Source organism: Artemia franciscana, chromosome 14, assembly GCF_032884065.1.
Source record: "Artemia franciscana chromosome 14, ASM3288406v1, whole genome shotgun sequence".
NCBI lineage: Eukaryota > Metazoa > Arthropoda > Branchiopoda > Anostraca > Artemiidae > Artemia > Artemia franciscana.
Window position 1 is genome coordinate 40,751,831 of NC_088876.1, and position 25,014 is coordinate 40,776,844.

Genomic DNA, 25,014 nt, shown 5'->3' on the forward strand with positions numbered 1-25,014 from the left:
TTTGTTTATTTGTTTATTTTTTCTCAAGGATGATCGTGTCGACCTAGTGGTCCTAAAATATCTGGAGAGGGCTCTTCCCAACGGAAACTAAAAGTTCATAGTGCCCTTTTTGAGTGAACAAAAAGATTGGAGGGCAACTAGGCCCCTCCCCAACCTTTTTTTCTCAAAATCTTCCGATGAAAATTCTGAGATAGTCATTTTGTTCAGCATAGTTGAAAGGTCGAATAACTATGCCTTTGGAGATACCACGATTCCCAACGGCCCCTGGGGAAAGGTCTTTTTCACCCAATTTTGGTTCTAAATAATCAAAAATTGAATAACTACGTTCTGAACATAACTTACCCCTCAACACCCACGGGACAATGGCTAAAAGCTTTGAACTTTGGCTATTGTTTACATATTCCATTGGTTATTGGGAAGTGTACAGCTATTTTTGAGGGAATTAATTTCGATGGGAGAGCATTTATGCGGGGAATTTTCACATTGAGAGGGTATTTTCTGGAGGTGAACTTTCCAAAGAAAGCTTTACACGTGGGGATACATTGCCAAAACTTGTATGCAAACTTCGTTTTAATTTTTCGTATACGCTGAGCCAAATTCGAACCTCCATTAGTTAAAAAACTTTCAAAAATTAAATAAAAAAGCAATTTTTTTAACTGAAAGTAAGAAGCGACATTAAAACTTAAAACCAACATAAATTATTCCGTATATGAAAGGCGCTGTCCCCTTCTCAACGCCACACTCTTTATGCTAAAGTTTTTTTTATTGTTTTAAAAAGTAGAGTTGTGACAAAGAGCCGAACTTTAATCAAGGAGAAGCATTTTTTAGTCAGAGGGAAATTAAGATAAGGTAATCCAGCTTAATTGTAACTGTACACAGAGCCACTCATAGGGTTGATGGTAGATTGTGTCAAAACGAAAGCTAGAAATAGAACGGGCTTTTTGTTGCTTTTGTCCACCTTAGTTACTAGAAAAGGTTTTTCTGGGGACGGAATATGTTGTCAAACCTTTGTTTCATCAAAATTCATATTTTAGAGGTTTAATAATTCAATGTTTAAGTGTGAAAAAAAAAGCAACGAATCAAGTAACGTCGAAGAAGCGGGAGTTTTTGAGGTCTTAGATGAAATTTTTCACATTTCCTAAGCCCTTTTGACATTTCCTAAGTTTACACCTATTTTAACCTCGAGTAACAATAAACCTTTCTGTAATTGTTGTTTCAGTCTGATTTTCTTTTACTCTAGGTTTTAATAATGGATAATGATTGTATACCTGAAAATGCATAATACTTAAGTACATATGCCTCATTGAACAAATGTGATGATGGAACGAAGTTGAAACTTAAAACAAACAAAATTATCACCCCTCCACTTATGCCGTTATAAAATTGACTAGCACTTTAATGAAAGCAAAAAATGGAATAAAGCCTATTATTACCTATTATTAATTATTGCCCCTCAGCTTATGGAGCATGTTTATCTGGTAAATACATAAGTGGTATGCTAAAAGCCTAGAACAAAGTCAATGCGGAGGTAACTTTTCGGTTTGTCAATAGATGCTCTTTTAAGTTTACACTGTTTTTCAATAAGATCATGGTATGAATGCAGTAAACCGAGTGTGTAAAAAGCAATTCACCTTTTTGCTTTCAGTAAAGCAGTAGTCATGTTTACGACGGCATACGTAGAGGGGTGGTTATTTTTGTTACAAAAAAACTTTAGCATCCAGGGGGTTAATGGTTGTTAAATACACAGGGTGGCCTCGGGACTAGTCCCCACGTCCTAAACTCTAATACCCAATTTTTTTTTAGTTTCTTAGCACTTCTTGTTCAAATTGTCAAATAAAGCTTGCTTTTTGATTATTTTCCAACCGAATTCTATTTTTTTTTTTTTTGTCTTCCTAATCCTCTCCTCAAGAAAAAGTCCTGGGTATGCGACCGGTGAAAGGGGTAGCTGTTCTCCTATTACATACGATAGTTTCTGTTTGTTTTAGTTAATTTTTCTGTTTACTTTCAGTGGTATTCTTTTATTTAATTCTAAAAGGATGGATCAGGGCTATGCAGATCAAGAGGATAATCAGGGTATGAGCGAATATACATAACCGTGCTTAAAATTATGTCTAGGAGGGTGATTCCCCCCTACTTTGAAAATGCATTCTTATTTCTGTTACATAGCTATTTTCTATTCTACCATGGCTATCTAGTCGTTTTCGACCCCCTTACCCCCCCCCCCCTACATTTTCGTGAGCCGGCGCTAGTGCATTAATTCTCAAATAGTTTAATAAACAGTTTTTGACAGTTATCTTAGAATTGTATAAGGGTTATGTCCATTATTTAGGTATGACAGTGGCATTAGTTCTCCTCAGGGGGCCCATCTCTCCCTAAATCGAATGGGTGGGCACTCCTTATTCAAATTGTTAATAATTTTTTATATACCCCTCCCCCCCCTCCGAAAAATTGCATGTATGTTCCATGATGTTCAAGGTAAATCAAGGAATTAACATTCACCTAACAAGCTGCATAGCGTTTTGGTACTTGCCGCCTCCTCCCGACGCTGTTTCAGTTTAAAACGGTCTCGTATGTTAGAAGTTTCAGTTTTAGTAACATTTCATTCATTAGATATTGTAAGCGCCGCTTATTCAGCGCTCATGAATTTTGAATCTCTTAATTAGCATTAAAAAAATAATTCGGGTCACTTTAATTAATTAGCAGTAATACTTGACTTTGAAAAACACTTTTGAAACCACCATGGTCAATGCATGCGCACTCGCACACCATTGACTTATGCCCAATATACCCAAAATTAATTCAGTCTTCATCAAAACTGTTGAGCGAACGGATAGGATTGTGCAATATGGGTAGTCATGTAAATAACAAGAGGATTATGGTAAATTGTTTTGTTTATTTGACTATTATAATTAATTCGGTAATTGTTTAGTTTCGTCACAAGCTGTCTAAACTGGAAACTAAGCTGCGAAGTAGCACAGTTTCCATACTATAGCACTTAGAAATGCTAATTCTAGAAGCCGCATCCATTTCTGGTTGACCCTCCTCCTCCATGGGGCAGACTAAAAATGCGTAAAGTGAACAGGGTTTTTAAGCCGAGGGAAAAGTTGGGGTTGTACAATATGAATGAAATTATATTCTAAATACTCATCCCAGTTATCACTGGTAATTTCTGTATAGTAGGAAGTCGAAAGATAATCAAAAACGTACTCGTACTAAACGTACTAAATAAAAAAACAAGTTTTTTTAACTGAAAGTAAGGAGCGACATTAAAACTTAAAATGAACAGAAATTAATTCGTATATGAACGGGGCTGCTTCCTCATCAACGCCCCGCTCTTTACGCTAAAGTTTGACTCTTTCTCTCAGCTCTTCGTTTTAAAACAGTAAAAAACTTTTTAGCGGGGCGTTGATGAGGAAGCAGCCCCTTTCATATACGAAGTAATTTCTGTTCGTTTTAAGTTTTAATATCGCTCCTTACTTTCAATTAAAAAAACTTTTTTTTTATTTAATTTCTGAACGTTTTTGAATCAATGCATGGTTGGATTTTGGCTCTCCGCAGAGGAATAATTAAAACGAAATTTGCATTTTTTTTTTTTTTTTTGGCTAAATGGCTTTCTCATAATTTTGATCGAATGATTTTGAAAAAAAGAGTGGGGGAGGAAGCCTAGTTGCCCTCCGATTTTCGGCTAATTAAAAAGGCAACTAGAACTTTTAATTTTTTACGGATCTTTTTATTAGTAAAAGATATACGTAACTTATAAATTAGCTTACGTAAAGAACTTTTGTATTCTCATGTTTTTATTACATTTATGAGGGGATTTTCCCCTCGTCAGTACCTTGCTCTACACTAAAGCTTAAATTTTGTCCCAATTCATTAAGAATGACCCCTGAATCACAAAAGCCGTAGAATAAATAGTTGAAATTACTAAAAATACTTTAGCGTAAAGAGCGAGGTATTAGGAGGAGATGCGCCCCTCATATGGGTAATAATTTCTGTTCGTTTTAAGTGTTAATGCTGCTCCTTACTTCCAGCTGAAAAAAAAAAAACTTTTTCATATTCATATTTTCATTGTTTTTTCTAAGTAATGCTAGTAAATCCTGCGCTCCCTTCATGGTAATTTTCTTCCCCCATGACAAATTCCTCGATGGAAAGTTCCCCCAGCATATCCCCCTCTTCTCAACCCCTGCCCCCAACCAAAAAATCCTCCTGAAAACGCCTGTACACTTCCCAATAACCATTACTATATGTAAGCACTGGTCAAAGTTTGTAACTTGTAGCCCCTCCCACGGGGACTGTGGGGGAGTAAGTCGTCCCCAAAGACATAGTTATAAGGGTTTTCGACTACGCTGAATAAAATGGCTATCTCAGAATTTTTATCCGTTGACTGTGGGAAAATAATTAGCGTGGGAGGGGGCCTAGGTGCCATCCAATTTTTTTGGTCACTTAAAAGGGGCACGAGAACTTTTCATTTCGGTTAGAATGAGCCCTCTCGCAACATTCTAGGACAACTGGGTCGATACGATCACCCCTGGGAAAAAAAAAACAAACAAACAAATAAACACGCATCCGTGATCTGCCTTCTGGCAAAAAATACAAAATTCCACATTTTTGTAGATAGGAGCTTGAAACTTCTACAGTAGGGTTCTCTGATACGCTGAATCTGATGGTGTGGTTTTAGTTAAGATTCTATGACTTTTAGGGCTATTGGTACCACAATTCCATTTTTCAAAGTTTTGGTTACTATTGAGCCGGGTCGCTCCTTACTACAGTTCGTTACCACGAACTGTTTGATTTGTCCAAATTCATTTTCGAGTTTAAACTAGCCAGCTTTTGTGAACAAAACAAACGTCCGATTTTGCTTACAGGTAACATTACCTATAGAGCGAAGAGTATTAGTCCATGAGCCCCTTGGGCAGCAGGGCGAGGTCTGTATTCTATATTTATTAAATAAATATAGAATAGACCTCGTCCCGCTGCCCGTGGGGCTCATTGACTAATACGCTTCGCTCTATAGGTAATTTTATCTGTAAGCAAGCCCAATTTACGCATTTTTAGTTTGCCCCATGGAGGAGGAGGGTCAACCAGAAATGGATACGCTTGTAGAATTAGTTTTTCTAAGTGCAATGGTATGAATAGTATGCTGCGAAGCAGCATAGTTTTCAGTTTAGACACTTGTGACGAAACTAAACAATTACCATTAATTCTTGCGAGCTGAATGTTATTTGATTGAAATAAAACATACATATCTAACTAATACACATAAATTTTAGAACCCTCCTGTCAAGAAAAATATTTTGGCAATCAAATTGTATATATCTTTTTTTTTTGTGATTTCTATCCTACACGAAAAACTGACCAAAAATTGTTGGTTGCGCTTGAGTTTATATGCCCCTACAGATAGATAGATACTTTGTTTCTTGATTAAACAAAAAACAGATGTTTCACAAAAAAACACGTACACACTACACAAAAAAAAGAAAGAATACACACAACCGAAAACAAAGTATAAACACTAACTAAAAGTCAAGTGTCTTGGCGCGGGATAAGAACCTGTTTACAATAGTCTGAGCTCAATTATTTCTAATTATCGGCGATAAAGGAAACGACACATTTATGTCACATTCAATTCGAACTCCATTACTCGACGAGCTCTATAATAAACAGGGCAATCAAACGAAATATGGTTACATGTTTCCATTAGACCGCACAAGCACAATGGAGAGTCCGGTTTCCCAATCCTATTTAAATTAAATAAAAAGTTTTTTAACTGAAAGTAAGGAGCGACATTAAAACTTAAAACGAACAGAAATTACTCTTCGTGTATGAAAGGGACTGCTCCCTCCTCAACGCCCCGCTCTTTACGGTAAAGTTTGACTCTTTCTTTTAACTCTACTTTTTAAAACAGTAAAAAACTTTAGCTTAAAGAGTACAAATTTAAGATGTACAAGTTCCTCAATAGTAACGAAGAAAAGTAAGGATCACTGCTGCCGCCATAAAAAAGTGATTTTTTCTTATTTTTCAATTAAGGGGGTTGTAATTTTTCTGTATAAGGTTTCAACAATGGCCATTTAAAGGGTGTACTTTTTAACTTGTTAAGACGTCATTTTCGTATCATATGCAACTGAATGATGTAATGCACCGATCTGCTGGAATAGTTTCAACAAAGGTTTCGACAATGGCCATTTAAAGGGTGTACTTTTTAACTTGTTAAGACGTCATTTTCGTATCATATGCAACTGAATGATGTAATGCACCGATCTGCTGGAATAGTTTCAACAAAGGTTTCAACAATGGCCATTTAAAGGGTGTACTTTTTAACTTGTTAAGACGTCATTTTCGTATCATATGCAACTGAATGATGTAATGCACCGATCTGCTGGAATGGTTTCAACAAAGGTTTCAACAATGGCCATTTAAAGGGTGTGCTTTTTAACTTGTTAAGACGTCATTTTCGTATCATATGCAACTGAATGATGTAATGCACCGATCTGCTGGAATAGTGCGTAGTTCATCTACGAGATTTAGTCTCTTATGATGGACGAGGGAGTTGATGAAAGTGTAAGGGGGGATATAAACTTTAATATTAGCACTAAATCTTGCAAAAAAGCCTAACTTGTGAAACTCACCATCACCCATCCAAAAGCCTGTTTATAATACACTACTGTCGTCTGCAGCAATTCATTGCTGACAACCTTAATAACAGCTGAGTTTGCTGCTTAATCTATGTTTGTCTGATGCGTGCGCGTAGTTATTTATGTATTCAGTAACTTTTTTTAATTTAACCGGGTAACTTCTTTGCTAAATAGTAACTTTGCTTTGTTATTGCTTGAAGAAAAATGTCCTATTGAAGACTTAGGGAAGCAACAGGCTATCTTGACTTTTTAACCGCTTGGTACACGCCCCCCTCTCCTTCAGGTGCAAAAGCGCATATTCATGGGGTCCCATGATCGGGACAGCTGGGTGACTACATATTCTGTGAATTATTAATTCAGAATAAGCACGTCCGTAGGCTCAGCAATGTAATTGGTTCCTTAATCAGTTCCGTAAAAACCAGCTTTATCCAGCTCTCAACTTCGATGTACTTTATAACATTATCAAAAATACTATTTGGGTCAGTTTTATTTGGTTATTACAGGCTAATAAAACCAATAAAGGGCAGAGCTCCTTACTTTCTTTCTTTGGCTCAGAACTAAATTTTAAAAAAAACAACGAAAAGTGAAACAACAGGGACAATCTACGTCTTCTTGCAGCCCTCTCGCGACATTCTAGGACCACTGGGTCGATACGATCACCCCTGGAAAAAAAAAACAAATAAACACGCATCTGTCTCCTGGCAAAAAAAGAATACAAAATTCTACATTTTTGTAGATAGGAGCTTGAAACATCTACAGTAGGTTTATCTGATATGCTGAATCTGATGTTGTGATTTTTGTTAAGATTCTATGACTTTTAGGGGGTGTTTTCCCCTATTTTCTAAAATATGGCAAATTTTCTCAGGCTCGCAACTTTTGATGGGTAAGACTAATCTTGATGAAACTTACATATTTAAATCAGAATAAAAATACGATTCTGTTGATGTAACAATTGGTAGCAAAATTCCGTTTTTTAGAGTTTCGGTTACTATTGAGCCGGGTCACTCCTTACTGCAGTTCGTTACCACGAACTGTTTGACACAATAACAGATAATGAAGACAATTTTAACAGTGCAAGTAGCTCAGCTTTTACCAATTAATTAACAAACCTGATCCAATTAATGGTCCGGCCTAAGCTTTGACACACATTTGTGATGGTCCCTTTCAACCAAGAGGCTTGATTTTTCCTTAGACTAACGGGGGAAAATTTGGAATAGAATCATCAGAATTTTCAGACATCTTTAAAACACATTTAGACTTGTGTTTTTCACAAGTTTTCCAACACTCCTTGCCCCACAGGTGATTTTAGAAGAGAGAGGTTGAGAGGCCTGGGCGTAGAAATTTTAGAGGCGCAAATCTGAAATGAATAATTAAACATTTATAATCATTTTGTATTTTTGAAATTTGATCTTTATTAAAATAAAGTAGAGGTCGTAGTTGGCAGTAAGTTACTGACTTACTGTAATACTTATATAATAATACTAGCTGTTGGGGTGGCGCTTCGCGCCACCCCAACACCTAGTTGGTGGGGGCGCTTCGCGCCCCCCCCCCAAGCCCCCCCGCGCGCGTAAGTCGTTACGCGCCATATTAGTTACGCGCCATTGTAGTTGTGTCCCTATGTCCCACCTGTGAATATAGATATATATATATATATATATATATATATATATATATATATATATATATATATATATATATATATATATATATATATATATATATATATATATATATATATATATATATATATATATATATATATATATATATATATATATATATATATATATATATATATATATATATATATATATATATATATATATGTTTTTAACTACGTAAAACTTGCGAATATACAACATTCTTTGCTGTCCCATTGTCTGTGCATATAAATAGATTGTCAGGTTTACCGACTCTTGAACATGCAACATATAATGGTCCATGGGAAAACAATCCGTATTCAGATCTATACCTCATGATTCTAATGATTGCCCTTGAGCTTTGTTGATGGTGATTGCTAATCGACCATTCCCTGAGTCGCCATCGTCATTTATATATCCCCCTGTGCACCCCGGCGTCCCCTTTGTAGTTATGTCCCTGTGTCCCGGTCGTCATTTATATTCCCTGTGTCCCGGTCGTCATTTGTGTCCCGGTGTTCCGGTCTGTGATTTCTCTTTGAGTGTCCCGGGCGTCATTTATATTCCTTGTGTCCCGGTGTCCCGGTCGTCATTTATATCCCCCTGTGCCCCCCGGCGTCCCCATTGTAGTTGTGTCCCTGTGTCCCAGTCGTCATTTATATTCCCTGTGTCCCGGTCGTCATTTGTATCCCGGTGTCCCGGTCTGTATATACATTCGTTTTTTAGTTTTGTTTTTCTCCTTTATTTTTTTCCTTTTTTCTTTTTTTTCTTTTTTAGTTTATTTAGATTTTTTAGTTTTTTTATTAGTTTTTAGTTTTTTTGTAGTTTTTACCATTTTTTTAGTTTTTTTAGTTTTTTTTTTTACTTATGTCCTGGTCGTCATTTATACTCCCTGTGTCCCGGTCGTCATTTGTGTCTCGGTGCTTTGTTGATTGCTAATTTATATTATATTTATATTTTTATATTTATTAATATTTTTTTAGTTTTCTTTTTCTCTTGTTTTTCAGTTTTTTCCTTTTTTTTAGTTTTTTTCTTTTTTAGTTTTTAGTTTTTTTTTGTTTTTTACCTTTTTTTAGTTTTTTTAGTTTTTTTATTAGTTTTTAGTTTTTTTTTAGTTTTTGCCTTTTTTTAGTTTTTTAAGTTTTTTTTAGTTTTTAGTTTTTTACCTTTTTTTAGTTTTTTTTTTAGTTTTTTAGCTTTTTTAGTTTTTTTTTCTTTTTAGTTTTTTTTGTAGTTTTTACCTTTTTTAGTTTTTTTTCTTCTTTTGTATTAGTGTGAAATAATTCAGACGTCATATGCGGACAAACACGACGTCACTCGACAGACAGACAGACATACATAACCCACAAACAACTTATTTTTATATATATTTATTCATATTTTTTTAGTTTTCTTTTTCTCTTTTATTTTTCAGTTTTTTCCTTTTTTTTAGTTTTTTTCTTTTTTAGTTTTTAGTTTTTTTTAGTTTTTTACCTTTTTTTAGTTTTTTTTAGTTTTTTTAGTTTTTTAGCTTTTTTATTTTTTTTTTATTAGTTTTTATTTTTTTTGTAGTTTTTGCCTTTTTTTATTTTTTTCAGTTTTTTTTTAGTTATTAGATTTTTACCTTTTTTTAGTTTTTTTTTAGTTTTTTAGCTTTTTTAGTTTTTTTTTTCTTTTTAGTTTTTTTTGTAGTTTTTACCTTTTTTAATTTTTTTCTTCTTTTGTATTAGTGTGAAATAATTCAGACGTCATATGCGGACAAACATGACGTCACCTGATCCACAGATCCACAGACAACTTATTTTTATATATATAGATTTAATGTTTACTGCAAGTATAAGCAAATTGAAGAGACCAGAACTGCTACTACTTTTCCCTGAAGGACAGCCCATGCCCATAAAATATCCGCATGTGGACCTCCAGCCCAATGAAAATGCTGGAGCTATTTATATATATATATATATATATATATATATATATATATATATATATATATATATATATATATATATATATATATATATATATATATATATATATATATATATATATATATATATATATATATATATATATATATATATATATATATATCATACGAAGATATTCTGAAGCATCTACATCCACTCTTTCTCCCTTTAGATGGCATTGACCTCTGATGACCTTTAACAATCTTCGTGTTAGGAATACGAAAAATTGCCAAACAAATGGGACAAAGCAAATGGGAATGGGACACAAATGAAAAATGGGACTGCTCAAATGGGACACAAGAAAAGTGTTTTGAACCTCATACCTTTGCTCAAACTCAATTTATAAGATTTAAAGAGCTGTTAAATTGTTTTTAGATATAAGGGAAAACCTGTCATATGGCTTTAAATTCTATTGAAAACTGGATTTCAAAACCTTAAGCCAATGAACAAAGTACTAAAAATTCCAAATTATGGTGAATATTTTCATTCAGAAACCATATGGATGTACCTGTCGCATATGCAATCTTCTAAGCTCTAGAAACAAGAAAAGAGTCGACATAGTAACTTGACAATATCTTCCTAGGGGATATTTTTGGCCCTGCATTCATTTCTTAGAGTTTCATTCACCCAACTCAACTATTTTCGTAGATAACAAGAACATCTAAGCTAGAAATTTACCAACCATCCTTACCCCTCCTATATTGTCGTGGATTGGGGCTCCTGATCCCAGGTCGACGGATATACTTTGATTAATCCTTGGTATGACCTTATTTAACAAGCTTAGATTACTAATTGTACTAATCGGTTATATAATAAATACTACAAAATTTAGACAAAAGAAACTGGTCAAGTTACTTCTTTACACTCTCGATCATTTGGATGGCAAAGATCATATGGGATGATAGCCAGTTAGTTTGCTTTGACTTGTGATAGTATATGGTTCTGTCGACCCAAAAACCGATGCCTCTACCCAAAAAGTAGAGATAATCTGGGGTTCCGTAAAGTGGCGTAATAAACGGCACCGAGGTACATCCCGCCATCATTTACAATCATACAGTAAAGGCAGAAGAAAGACCTCCTTTTAACGCGATTCTTAACGACATTTCTGCGTTCTAGGTACGTAATTCTAAGTTGTAATTTCACAGTTTTCCTAATAAAGTATTGTATTTTCATCATATTTTATTTTATTAGCTCTATCAAAAGTTCACTTTTCGAGTGTTTATAATATAACCGATATGTACATTAATAATTTATAAGTTGACAATTAAAACAGGTTTGTCAAACATGATATACATTTTTATTTTTAACCAGCTTAGCGAAAGTAGTTTCGCATCACAGTTTTGCAGGTCGATCCAGTTCTGGAAGCTAGCTGGATCAGTATTGTGAACGGGTTTGGTTTCATCTAATTCCTGAAATTAGCGGTAGCTAAATCTGCGTGTTACTAAATCTCATTGTTAATGAGCCTTGAGCGCTCCGTTCATCATAAAGACTTATTTCGCGAAATAGACTGTGAAGCTTAACTCGACCCCAAAAAATAGGACTTCAACCCGGATTCTTTGACTGATAGAGGAAAATTTGGGCATAATAAAATGTAGAGCTTGAGATATTTCTTTCTGCATTTTTTGCCGTCTTTTTAGTAAAGATTTAATTTGCAAAAAAAATTAAAACGATTTAATTTGCAAAAATTTTTTTTCACTTGTCTCAACAGTGCTAAATATTTAAAATTCCAATTTTGAATTCCAAAATTCCAACTGGGACTTCTCCCTTAAAGTGCTACGTTTAGAATACACGCGAACACCCGTTAAAAAGGCTGGCTAATACATCTTTTTTGGGGGTAAAGACTAATTTAAAGGCTTTCAAAGCTGGGAGTAAATTATGATTTTAAGCTGTTGAACACAGGGGAAGGGTTTTACTCCTTGGGAGACAGTGTTGCAAATTATGGTAGCAATGATAAAAAATGTTTAAAGTCTCCAGCAATAAACATGTGTTGTTATTTTTTTTTCTATTTTCTTGCCCCTGATAGACAGTTTCTTGGCATGTTTATATTTCTTGTTCTGTCTTTTCTTTTTTTATTTTACAAGCTTTAAATATGCAAAATTCTGGCCCATGGAAGTGGAGAGGGGGGTACGTCCTAGTGCTCCCGTCTTGGAAGATTCTAGTGTCATCTATGTATTTACAGTCAGTCAAGTATTTGATTCAAACATCATCTATTCACATTTTTAAGAGAAGAAAAATGGCTTGACTGTCCCATTGAAATTTCTGGTTACGTTTTAAACTATAGGCCTACCACTCAGTCATGTCAGAAAATAATACGTCAGTCGGTTATCAAAAGGTCGTATATCTATAATTGTAAATTTCCAGAAGAGCAAAAGGAAAAACCACACACGCTTTTTTTTTCTCCGATAACCGTAACACAAAAAGGGATTGATATGTAAAATCAATGCGTTTCCTTCGCGGTTATCGAAGGGAAAACAAAAAACTGTGAGCTTTATGTTTTTGCCCTTCTGAAAATTTACAATTATTGAGGTGTGACCTTTTGATACCCGACTGACGATTTACTCTACCGGGTGTTGGTGTTCTTTTTTATGTATCACTTGCATTTTCCTTTTCTGGGTACTTGTCGGTTATTGGAAACACATTCTAGAATAACACTTAGGTTACATATCAGAATACCAGTTTCATAGCTACAAAAACAAGTAATGGATGATACACCCCATACAATAAATTGGACTTAGACAGCATGCAGTGGACTTGTGTAATTTGGGCTATATATTTGTACATTAGGGGAGGGGGGATAGGTTACGTCAGGCTGGGTTAGGTAAGGTTTCCATAATTTTGTTTATAAAATAATATTTTATCATCATGTTTTTTTATTGTTCAGTAAGATTAACTTAACTTCACTTTTTGGGTTTGACTCCAATTACCGACAAGTACCCTTTCCTGCTTAGGCACCTTAGAAAAAAAAACAACTAATAAAAGTGAAACTGTGCAATCACCCCTTTGTTAAATTGGGGGGGGGGGGTCAAATTGTATATTTCAGATCTAAGGGGTAATTTTGTCGAATTTCGGATTTTTTCAATAAAAATACAAGAAAAAAGAATTTTTTTCCAAATCTATGGTGGAGGCAAGTTCCCTCCCCCAATTAGTTCCTATTTATGAAATAGAAAATGTTTTAAGATGGTAATAAGCAAGGGTAATAATTATTTTTTATTTTTCATTGTCACATATGAGTCTCAACAGCAGACACATGTCCTTTCTAATTTTACAACAACAAAAGAGAGAATAAGGAGGACTTTTTTCCCAAGATATAGGGCCGAAATATTCAAATAGGTTTTGTTGGTTCACTGTCTTGGGAAAAAAGTCCTCATTATTCTCTCTTTTGTTGTTGTATTATGGAAAGGCAGTGTGGTCTTCGTCATTATTTCCTTTCTAATTTCTTCTAAAAAAAAATGTATAATGTCCGAGCTACAATAAAGTCACATCTATTGATAAGAAAGCTAATATTTATGGATGATAAGTCGGTATATAACCGCAGTCACTATGCTCGTCTAACTCAGAGCATAAATATACGAACAGTAGCGAAAAATCTTATACTCTCCATGAACGATTTTGAAAAACATCAAGCTAGATCACTGTTCATGACACCGCCTTCGCGCATGCAAAATGCTGACTGAAATTGAATCAAACACTTCGTAGTAACGAACTGTAGTAAGGAGCGACCCCGCTCAATAGTAACCAACACTCTTTAAAAATTGAGTTTTGATACCAATAGCTACATCAAAAGAATCGCATTTTAATGCTGATTTTAAATATGTAAATTTTATCAAGTTTAGTCTTACCTATCAAAAGTTACGAGCCTGAGAAATTTGCCTTATTTTGGAAAACAGGGAGAAACAACTCCTAAAGGTCAAAGAATCTTAACGAAAATCACGCCATCAGATTCAGCGTATCAGAGAACCATATTGTAGAATTTTCAAGCTCCTATCTACAAAAATGTGGAATTTTGTATTCTTTTGCCAGAAGGCAGATAACGGATGTGTGTTTGTTTGTTTGTTGTTTTTTTCCCAAGGGTAATTGTATCAACCCAGTGGTCCTAGAATCTTGCGAGAGGGCTCATTCTAACGGAAATGAAAAGTTCTAGTGCCCTATTTAAGTGACTAAAAAAATTGGAGAGCACCTAGGCCCCCTCTCACGCTAATTATTTTCCCAGAGTCACCGGATCAAAATTCTGAGGTAGCCATTTTATTCAGCGTAGTGGAAAAACCTAAAAACTATGTCTTTGGGGACGACTTACTCCCCCACAATCCCCGTGGGAGGGGCTACAAGTTACACACTTTGACCAGTATAAAATAAATATGAAAAAGTTTTTTCAGCTGGAAGTAAGGAGCAGAATTAAAATTTAAAACGAACAAAAATTATTACGCTTATGATGGGCTCACCTCCTCCTAATACCTCGCTCTTTACGCTTAAGTATTTTTAGTAATTTCAACTATTTATTCTACGACTTTTGTGGTTCAGGGGTCATTCTTAAGAAATTGGGACAAAATTTAAACTTTAGTGTAAAGAGCGAAGTACTGACGAGGGGGTGAACCTCCTCATATACGTAATAAAAACATGAGAATACAGAAGTTCGTTGCGTAAGCTAATTTATAAGTTATGTATATTTTGTTCTAACGTTACTTTGTTCTCTTTAGTTTTAATGAATTTATATTCTCACTTCATTCTTTTTGTCAGTCCTGGTTGAACTGCGTTGAAGTAAGGATGCTAGGGCTGTTTTTAAAAAAGTTTTAAAAAAGCATTATTCAGTTTTAACTCTCACAATTTAATGTAAGTTTATTTATATATACATATTTTCTCTCTTGTTCTCGTATTGTGCTGAAGACGGCCCTTGGACATAGGGCCGAAATATTCACAGAACTGATTTCCACTGTCTTGAAAAGATTGCCCCTATTGTTCCTACTTTGTATTTGTACGTATATCTTTTACTAATAAAAACATTCGTAAAAAAATTAAAAGTTCGAGTTGTCCTTCTAAGTAACCAACAAATCGGAGGGCAACTAGTCCTCCTCCCCTGCTCCTTTTTTTCCTTAAAATCACTCGATCAAAACTATGAGAAAGCCATTTAGCCAAAAAAGTAAATATGCAAATTTTGTTTTAATTATTCATCTGCGGAGAGCCAAAATCAAAACATGCATTGATTCAAAAACGTTAAGAAATTAATTGAAAAAAAACAAGTTTTTTTTAACGGAAAGTAAGGAGCGACATTAAAACTTAAAACGAACAGAAATTACTTCGTATGTGAAAGGTGCTGCTTCCTCATCAACGCCGCGCTCTTTACGCTAAATTTTTTTACTGTTTTAAAAATTAGAGTTAAGAGAAAGAGTCAAACTTTAGCGTAAAGAGTGGGGCGTTGATGAGGAAGCAGCCCCTTTCACATACGAAGTAATTTCTGTTCGTTTTAAGTTTTAATGTCGCTCCTTACTTTCCGTTAAAAAAAACTTGTTTTTTTATTTAGTGTTAGTAAGGAACTGAAATTACTCGTGAGAGGCAAAAGGGGAAATCCTTTTACAAGCAGTTTAATCTGTATCACTTTAGGAGAAAATTTCTGCAATTATTCGTATGTATATATATATATATATATATATATATATATATATATATATATATATATATATATATATATATATATATATATGCTGTGGTCCAATTCTCCAATTATATAGCAGGTGGAAAAGTAGACCTCCCATGGATCCCAGGTGAATGGACTTACTTTGGCAATTCCTCAGTATGGCCTTACTAAACAAGCTTAGATTACTAATTTACCGAGTGGACTGATTAATATAAACATGGTATACACTCAACTCAGTTCTTCTGCAATTCATAATCTCTTTTTAACGCGACTCTAATTCAATCCAAACGCTGTAATAGGTTATGTTGAATGGATTTAAAGTTTGAGTTAAATGGGTTCAGTTGAATAGGGTTAGGTTGCAAGTATTGTCTACTAATGATATGTATTTGTACATATTGCTGTATATGTCCCGCCAATAGGAAAACTGTTATTCAAATCATCCTCCTTTTCTATTTTGAAAATAATATAGTATAATAATAAATAATAAAATAAATAATAAATAATATCACTTAAATCTTTACGCTGTTCTACCGATTATAAATTTTGCGCTTGAAAATTGCAGAATTTTGAAATGGACAAAATTCGAATGGCATATACCCGCAACTTTCTAAAGGGTCCGGTGTATTCTCCCCTGAAAATTCCTCCCTTGCAAAAAACTCCCTCCGGAAATTTCTTCCCACGGTACAATGGAGTAGCCAAAGGGAAATTAAGACAAATAAAAAGAATTGAGAGAAGAAGATGTAGAATATTCTATCTATACTCTAAAATATATACAGAATACATGGTGAAGAATATCTAAAACGATTTATTTTTATGCTTATTTCTTTTAATTTTATTTTCGTGTCTTTGGGGTCTGGGGGTTGAGCTACCATAGTAGGGTAAGATAAAGGTTAAAGAAAGTAGTTTAATTGCTTATTTGAAATAATGAGTTCTTTTCATATTAAATTTTTCTGGTTCTGATTTGGAGCATAAATCCATCCTATTGAACAAAATTAAAAAAAAAAAAAAAATCTCTGAAGTTGTTTCAGTTGGGAAAACTTTCTGATGTACGCCAAGTCAACGATACCGAAAACGCTTATGTGAACAGGGTTGGATGACTTTTTGAAAACTTTCTTTCTTTAAACTTTTAATTGTTTATTTGGAATAAAGAGGCTGGTCAATTTTAAATGTGCTTGGTTCTGATACAGGGTTTGTCCTCCATGTTATTTAAATTAAATAAAAAAAAGCTTCTTAAAAGTGCTTCAGACGGTAAAACTTTTCGATGTGCGCCTAGTCGATCCGTTGTCGATCGCAAGGAGTGAACTGTTATCACATGCGATTTACCATACTTTCACTTTTGGCTGTTCAGTTTTGTGTGTGGGGGAAATTTTCTGCAAGGGAAACTTTTTATTCAGCTTGCCCTGTAAAGTTCACTTGTGTTAATACTAATTATCTTCAAGATCCAAATTATTGTAATTGCTAAATATTTTACGTCGACCCGGTGGGCCTAATTTGAAATTTCAGTCCTAAAACATCAGTGCCGCCTGATAAAGCAGTATGTGTCCCTGGAAATAATGTTTCTTCTTCTTCTCCGCCCCAGCAAATAAACCACTGTTAATGTTGTAGGTGACATTGTCAATCTTCTGAAATGATTGTCAAACCGTTGCTGCTCTCAAAGAGAGGATCACAATAAGCAACTCATGAGTGTTATCAACTAAAAAAGTGATATTCTGAAGGTGAAAGATCCCAAATATGTTGTATATCTAGGGGATCTAGGCTTTACCCCCCCCCCCCCAAGGAAAATACCTCTGTGGCTGGCTGGTTTCCAATCACTTTTAACTTGTAAAAAAGGACTAGAACTCTATTTTTGATCGAATGAGCATCCTCAGAAGTTTCTACGACCATGAGGCGGAGGTGGGGATGAAGAAGGTATAGTCCCCCTCTTATACGGTATAAATCCTGCTCATTTTAAGATTTAATGTTACTCTTCACTTTCATAATTTATGAAATAATTTACAGATATTTAAATAATTTAATTTAAACATGAAACAATTTTCATAATTTACAGCGTAGACCAGAAATATTCACATAGATCAAGAGGGATTACATATCACTTTCACATTTTAATGTGTTTTTGATTTTTTTTTGTATCCACCTCCCCCTCCAAAAGGTCCTGAATTATCTTTGGAAGTTCTGATCCTGCTACCTTAGATTCGGTTTTTTTGTGTCCTTGAGGATATACACGCATGCGGGATTTTTGTATCGGTTGTCGGAGGGGTACACCTTCGAAAAAAACAGTAGGCGAGTTATATAGAAAATACTAAAAACCCTATGAAACAGATCGTGGTAACGAACTGTAGTAAGGAGCGACCCAGCTCAATGGTAACCGAAACGCTGGAGTTTGACTCTTTCTCACAGTTCTTCTTTATAAAACAATAAAAAACTTTTGCGTAAAGAGCAGGGCGTTGAGGCAGGGACAGCCCTTTTTATACATGGAATAATTTCTGTGCGATTTAAGTTTTAATGTCGCTCCTTACTTTCAGTTAAAAAAAACTTGTTTTTTTACTTATATATACCCAGGGACACAGAGAGTGTTCTATTTCGTGAGGGATCCTACGGTGAAACACCCAAACCTTTGTGCCAACCAACCAATCTTCTTTTTGGCACTTGCGCAATGTAAATAATTTGTTGCTAAATTTTGTGGTAAATTAATATCTCTTTTGTGTTATGTCTGGTTAGGCCACTAAATGCATCTGGACTTAACACCGTGGGAACTTACATTATTACTCATGATTCTGGATTACTGACCTGTCTTTCCACGCTTATCTTACTCGCCTTTTTGTTTGTTTCATCATTATCAACCTATTTAGTGCCGTAACCCCTAAATAGGTCAAAATAGGGTTAATTACCTCTCAATTTTCACATACACACAATATTTCGAATTTAATTTTATGTGTTCTATCACAAAAGCTTTTCTCATTAATTATCTTTTTAATTACTAATAGATGTATGGCTAATTGTTTTCTAACTTTTCATTTTACGCTTATATGTGAATTTAATTGAAATCTATTAGCGAAAAAGTAAAATATTCTTTCTCGCGTGACCTTTCTTTTTTGTCTAACCGAGGACAAACCCTTGTCTATGTGATGGTGACCCATGAACACGGAAGGAAATAATGGTGCAGTTGTTTTTTTTTTTTCTTGATGAAGCAAGACGTTTGTAAAGAGCATTCACGGCTGACACTTATGTAGGTAAATAGACAAATTATATGGAAAGTCCCACAAGACCTCTAAATTTCTGGGGGGTCACAAGAAAGGTCCCCTTATTGCGCACGTGCCTGGGCGATCCTGCACTTAAAAGATTGTGAAGTTATTTTCCCGAATATAATAATCTATGAGTTCAATCTTGACACGAGAAACAAAGAACTTTCTTGCAAGAATGTTGTAGCTCAAAATAGTGTTTTATTTTTATTTTTACTTACTTAAGGGATCCGATACCTTAAAATTATTTTGCAAGACTAGGAATTGGCTGACCGGCTCAAACATAAAGAGTCTTTTAGCTAGTTCTTCCAGGGAACTGGCCACCATTTTCCGAGCCTAAGCGTTGGCTGACCAGCTCAAAGATGAAGAGTCTAATAGGGAATCCTCCCAGGGAACGGGCCACCATTTTCCAAGCCCAAGTGTTGGCTGATCAGCTCAAAGACAAAGAGTCTATTAGCGAATTCTTCCAGGGAGCTTGCCACCATTTTTCGAGCCTAAGCGTTGGCTGACCAGCTCAAAGACAAAGAGTCTATTAGCGAATCCTCCCGAGAGCTGTTGAGAATCCATGGTTTGACTCTGACATGTGATTTAAAAGACAGTAAAATTTTAAGTCCCCCGAGTCGGCAAGGTTTTCAGTCAAAGCACCACAGAGAACTCCATAGGCTGTCAAATTGTTCAAATTATATTTCCTTTCAGCTGATTTTTAGCGTTTTCTTAGCAGGTATGCCGGAATATTTTTAGGGACGGTCCTTTCCTGAATTTTAAAAAGAAAATTCTATTCCGCCTAATAAAAAAAAAAAAATTCCCACTTCCTATTTATTTAAGTTTCATTAAAACTGAATATCTGAAACTCTGGTACAAAACAAGAGAAATTAAATGGTCTTTCTAATATTTTCGAGAAAGTAGGTGTCGACTTTTAGTTTTCTGTCGTTTTCTCAGATCTCTCATCCAAGCTGTACATGCCACATAATAGGTTGTTTCGATAAACTTGCGAACAAAGAGATATTAGCAATTAGAAGGGAACCTCGACAATTATGTGTCGTAGGTAGGTAGTGGAAATGGTCGTATATTTAACCTAAAAACTGGTGAGGTTTAAAGTTCTAATACATCTGTTGAAATTAAAATGGTATAAAAATATTGATACAAAAAGTAGTAAGTTATAAAAACCACCCCACCATAAAATAAAAAGCTGTTCACCATCTATAAAACAAATTATATTTAATGTTTTATGCATAATTTTTTGCTTTTGTACTTCTGACCAGTATAGCAAGTGAGTTAAGCTTTTTATTGTCAAAAAAAAGGCCGTGAACCATCTTTTGGGGTAATACACTCTTTGTGATAATTTGTATAGGTCAAAATGGTCATTTAGCATGTCGCCTAAATTTGTGGCATCGCTTAGTAACTGTGATAGTAACGAAGAGTAGGAAATGGGGATAAAGATACAACTTGTATATTCGTGAAAGATATATTAAACATTAAATACTAGGGTTGTAACAAGAAAAACATCGACATAGAAACAAAGAGATAGAAATACATGGAAGACATTTAAAACGAGGGTTTTAAGTATAGGCAATAAAGCATTAACTAATCATTATTTCTTTTTAAAAATAGTGTTTTAATAAACGGTGTCAACTTTGATCAAATCTCAGAAATTTACTTATCAAAATTTTATTTTTTATAACAACGTAGTTTACCTTTGCTCTTTTTAAAGTTCAATAGATTTTGCTTAAATTACTGAATTCAATTTTATAAGAAAAAGTCTATTTCTTTATTTCCACCCCCGCCTATTTATACATATTTATATATATATCTATTTATTACGCGGCCGATGTCTAAATCAAGATTTCGGTGAGCGTTTATAATGGCTAGTGCTGTCAGTCTAGAGTAATGCCAGTTTAGAGCTCTTCGTTAGTATTTCCTCTTCTATTCGTCCTAAAATATTCGAATAAAGACCAAAATTGTCAGAAAAATATGAAATCTAATAAAAATGCATGCAGGTATGTGGTTCAAACTAAGTATACGAGTCAATATACTCCTTAAAAAAAACAAATAATACTGTGTTTGTTATTTTTTTATTTGATAGGCATAGATTGGGGATTATAATTATCAGGGTTTCAAGCTGTGGTGGATTTGTCATAATTTTTTTTTGTTAATCTTGAGATTTTCAAATATTTAATTCAAAGTCTAAATCTCGATATGTCTGTTGAGAACAAAAATAGAATTTTGAAATTTGACTCGGATTTAGCACTAAGTAAGAGAACTGTTATGAAAAAATTTTGATAATATATAAACACCTAATCGTGGAAATATGATTGGATGGCATGTTTCAAAATAGATATAAAAATATTTGGCGGTATATGTAGCAGTTTATACAATTTGATGGTCAAATATATGCAACCCCTATACGAAAACATAACTATATTTTGTGATTGGTTGGTATTGAGAAGGTGAGAAATTCTGAAGTAATATTGTAGTTGCATTCGGTTTCTGCAGTTAACATAAGTTGTGTGAATTTCCCCTTTTTATAATTTTTTTATTTTTAAACGCTTGAAAAAACTCAATGCCATTCCACTGATTCAAACTGAATATTCAGTGAACCACCTATACCAGCTAGATAAAAAAATGAACATATAATTATTTGCCTTCTTTTATAAACAATTTTTCGAAAATCTATTCCTGTTAAATGATTACTCTGACCTTTGAAGGAGTATTTCGACTCATATACTTAGTTTTTAAGTATATACTTATGCGAAGTACTTATGCTAGTACTTATGCGAAGTACTTATACTAGTACTTATGCGAACCTTTAGTAAAGCTCTAAAGAGTTTGGCCTTTATTTTAACGTTTTAGGATGAACAGAGGAGGTGATATGTCATACAGTGCAGAGCTTTAATTAGATGAATATAGGCAGTAAAGTGGTCAACATTTGCTCACCAAAATCCAAACCTTAATTTAATAATGTTTGTACTTCTCATACATTTACTTTCTATTATACAAATACCATAAAAAACAACAATGTTGTAAAAACCACCCCGCTTCGCCAAAAAGGCAAACCCAAATTTTAAGAAAGCAAAAAAAGTAATGATATCGATTTCTTCGCCTCAGTGCCATGGCAAGACTTCAGAACAGATTTTTGACAGTAAAAAGAAGTTTAAATATTTTGCTTTTCAGCCCTGTTGTGACAGCAAAATCCTGAATGTCATTTCAACAGCCTAAAGAAGGTGGGATTTTAAATTCCCCCTCCTTGTTATTACGACATAAAGATGTTCGCCTCCCAGTTGGCTTTTGTGGTAATACGGACTAATTCCCTTGATAAACCTAAATTTAATTAAATACTTTTTGGCGGTATGTGTCATCAATAAAATCTAACAGAGACCGCACAAAGTAACTAAAACTTTGTTTCAAACTTGTTTACAAACAGAACAGTTTTAATAATTAAAAACTAATTACAAAAAAATATCTTTCGTCCCAAACCAAAACAGAACAAGAGGTCCCAACCCCAAATCCACCACTACGGTAGGGGAGGGGGCATCCCCTAGAACTGCCACTGGCTGTACAAGCTTTGGCAACACCGCCCAATCAGTGCTAGATGGTATGGTCCAAGTAGTATAGGCAACTGATAAGAGTCGGATCTTCCGCGATGATAGGAAAGATGGAAAGATAGGAATTGGAAACTACTAGCGCCAAACACAACGTAGTGACTGGTAAAAGCATTAAAAGTGTATTTAAATAAATAGGAGATTTCAAACATAACTGCATAATTGATATGATAAAGTTTTTTTGCACTAGAGCTAGTTTCCACTCTTAGCAGTTACCCGTACTCTTTGATCTGGACACACAAACTAAAAAATTTTATAATGGACGAGACTTGGTGATCGTTTAAGACATCGAATCCTCTTAAAATTTCAAACAAAAGCACTAACTAGGTTTGGCGTTCTTTTCACTTGTCCAGAATTTGACATAGCAACAACAGGCAAAAACAATAGCAGTTAAAATAGCGTGATTATATGGCTCATTCTTGAGGCATGCGCTCAAGACATAACGTGATTAGCTAAAAAAATTTGACGAACGGTATCACAAACATTACTGAGTTTTTAAGACGATATTATTATCCCGTTGTCTCTTTGATTTTGACTTACCTTCTCAAATTTCAGCACCAATTAATAATATTGACTTTTGCTGTGGGGTATGGTGCTACCGAAAATTCGGACCTACCAAGTCTGCAGTTGAGTGAAGATCTTTTTTCCTCCACGTCGAAGCTAGAGGGCCTAGTTGCCAAAGAACAAGCAGTTGTTCAAATGCTTGAGATGTACGCCGCTGAGACAAAAGCTCATCTACAGACAATCGAAAGGTAATTAAATTTAAGCTGCGTTTTATTGTTTAGCATATTCTTTTTGGCTACCCCGGCCCCTCCTTAATTTTAAATGGCGTGGACCTCTGGTTTTAGTCCGTTTTAGATGGACACGTTGCGGATTAATTTGAAGGCTATTTTAGACTGTAGATTATGTCCCCAAGCTTAGGGAGCTCACCTAGGGCCGTATCCAGAGTTTTTTTTTATTTGGAAGGGGGTAAAAATTTTTTTTAAAAAATGCAACAAAACTTGTTTACCTGTTTTTATCTGTTTTGCACAACTTGGGCAAACATTTCGAACGGTGTTCATATCAGGTGCCCTCTCCCTGGATACAGCTCTGGGTTCACCAGTATTGTATTAAAATACGACACGTTATCATTTAATTTTGTATAAAGACATTTCAAATTAACGCATTAATGAATACAGGGCCGTGATTACGTTCGAGCCCATGGACACTTCATCCAACGGTTCATGGTAACGAACTGAAAGGAATAGTTACCGGAAAATAACTTGATAACAGTTAATACATCAATAGAATTTTTTTTTCTGCTGATTCGAAATATATAAAATTCATTAAGTTATCTGCTACACATCAAAAAATACGAGACCGAGAATATTTGCCGGATTTTCGAAAAATAAGGAAACATCCCAAAAGAGTCAAGGAACCTTAATGAAAGTCACACCCTCAGATTCAGCAGATCAAATAATCATTCTACATTGGTTTTTAGCTCCTATCTGCAAAAGTGTGGATTTTTTTTCAGAAGAAAGATCAAGGAAGTGTGTTTATTTGTTATTTTTTACCAGGTTAACCATATCGAACGAATGGTCCTAGAAGATTGGGAGAGGGTCCATTCAAACAGAAATTTCATGTTTTAGTGCTCTTTTCAAGCGAACAAAAAGATTGGCGGGCAATCGTCCCATTTTTCCACGTCCTTTTTTCCCCAATAGGCATCCGGTCAAAGTTTTGAGATAGTCATTTTGTTCAGCATAATCTAAATGTCAATAACTGTGTTTAGGGGTATGACATGACATCCACAGGCATTGGGGAAAGGATTGCGAGTTATGAAATTTGCCCATTGTTTATATATAGAATTTGTTATTTGGAAATATACAGACACTTTTCCGGGGGATTTTCCATGGGGAGGAAAGTTACCTGGAGCCAATTTTCCAGGGAAAACTATACGGTCGGAATTTTTCTGAATTCATATACGGAATTCTTTTAATTATTTTAATTTCTTGTATCTCACGTTTTTATAGTTTTAAGGCAGGGGAAGAGAAAAATTGGTTTTAAACATTTTTATGTTTTACTGAAAACAAAAAAGTCAAGTATAAAGAACAACAATATCGATTTGAGAGTCAAAAGTGAGTATGTACCCTGACAACTATAAACTAATCTTTAAAGGTCTTCATAGTCTTACACCAGCTGTGACATCAGTAACTTTCAGTATACAATTAGAATTATCTCGAAAACATAAGCGTAAAATTAAATAGTTTTTTAATTTTAACAAAGTCATTGAACAGCACACAGAAATATTGGACTGATTTATCAGGTAGCATTTGGGTCTCGCCAGCTATAA

General features: G+C 34.5%; 1 protein-coding gene across 1 annotated transcript in view; it reads left to right on the forward strand.

The window, feature by feature from the left end:
* Positions 1–2,773: 2,773 nt before the first annotated feature.
* LOC136035716 (prolyl 4-hydroxylase subunit alpha-2-like) overlaps positions 2,774–25,014 on the forward strand; it is an 80,375-nt gene continuing 58,134 nt past the window's right edge. Inside the window, exons 1-2 of the mRNA XM_065717670.1 lie at positions 2,774–2,878; positions 23,241–23,437. Coding sequence (XP_065573742.1) covers positions 2,846–2,878; positions 23,241–23,437 — 230 coding nt within the window. The 5' untranslated portion in view covers positions 2,774–2,845. The remainder of the gene's footprint in view (positions 2,879–23,240; positions 23,438–25,014) is intronic.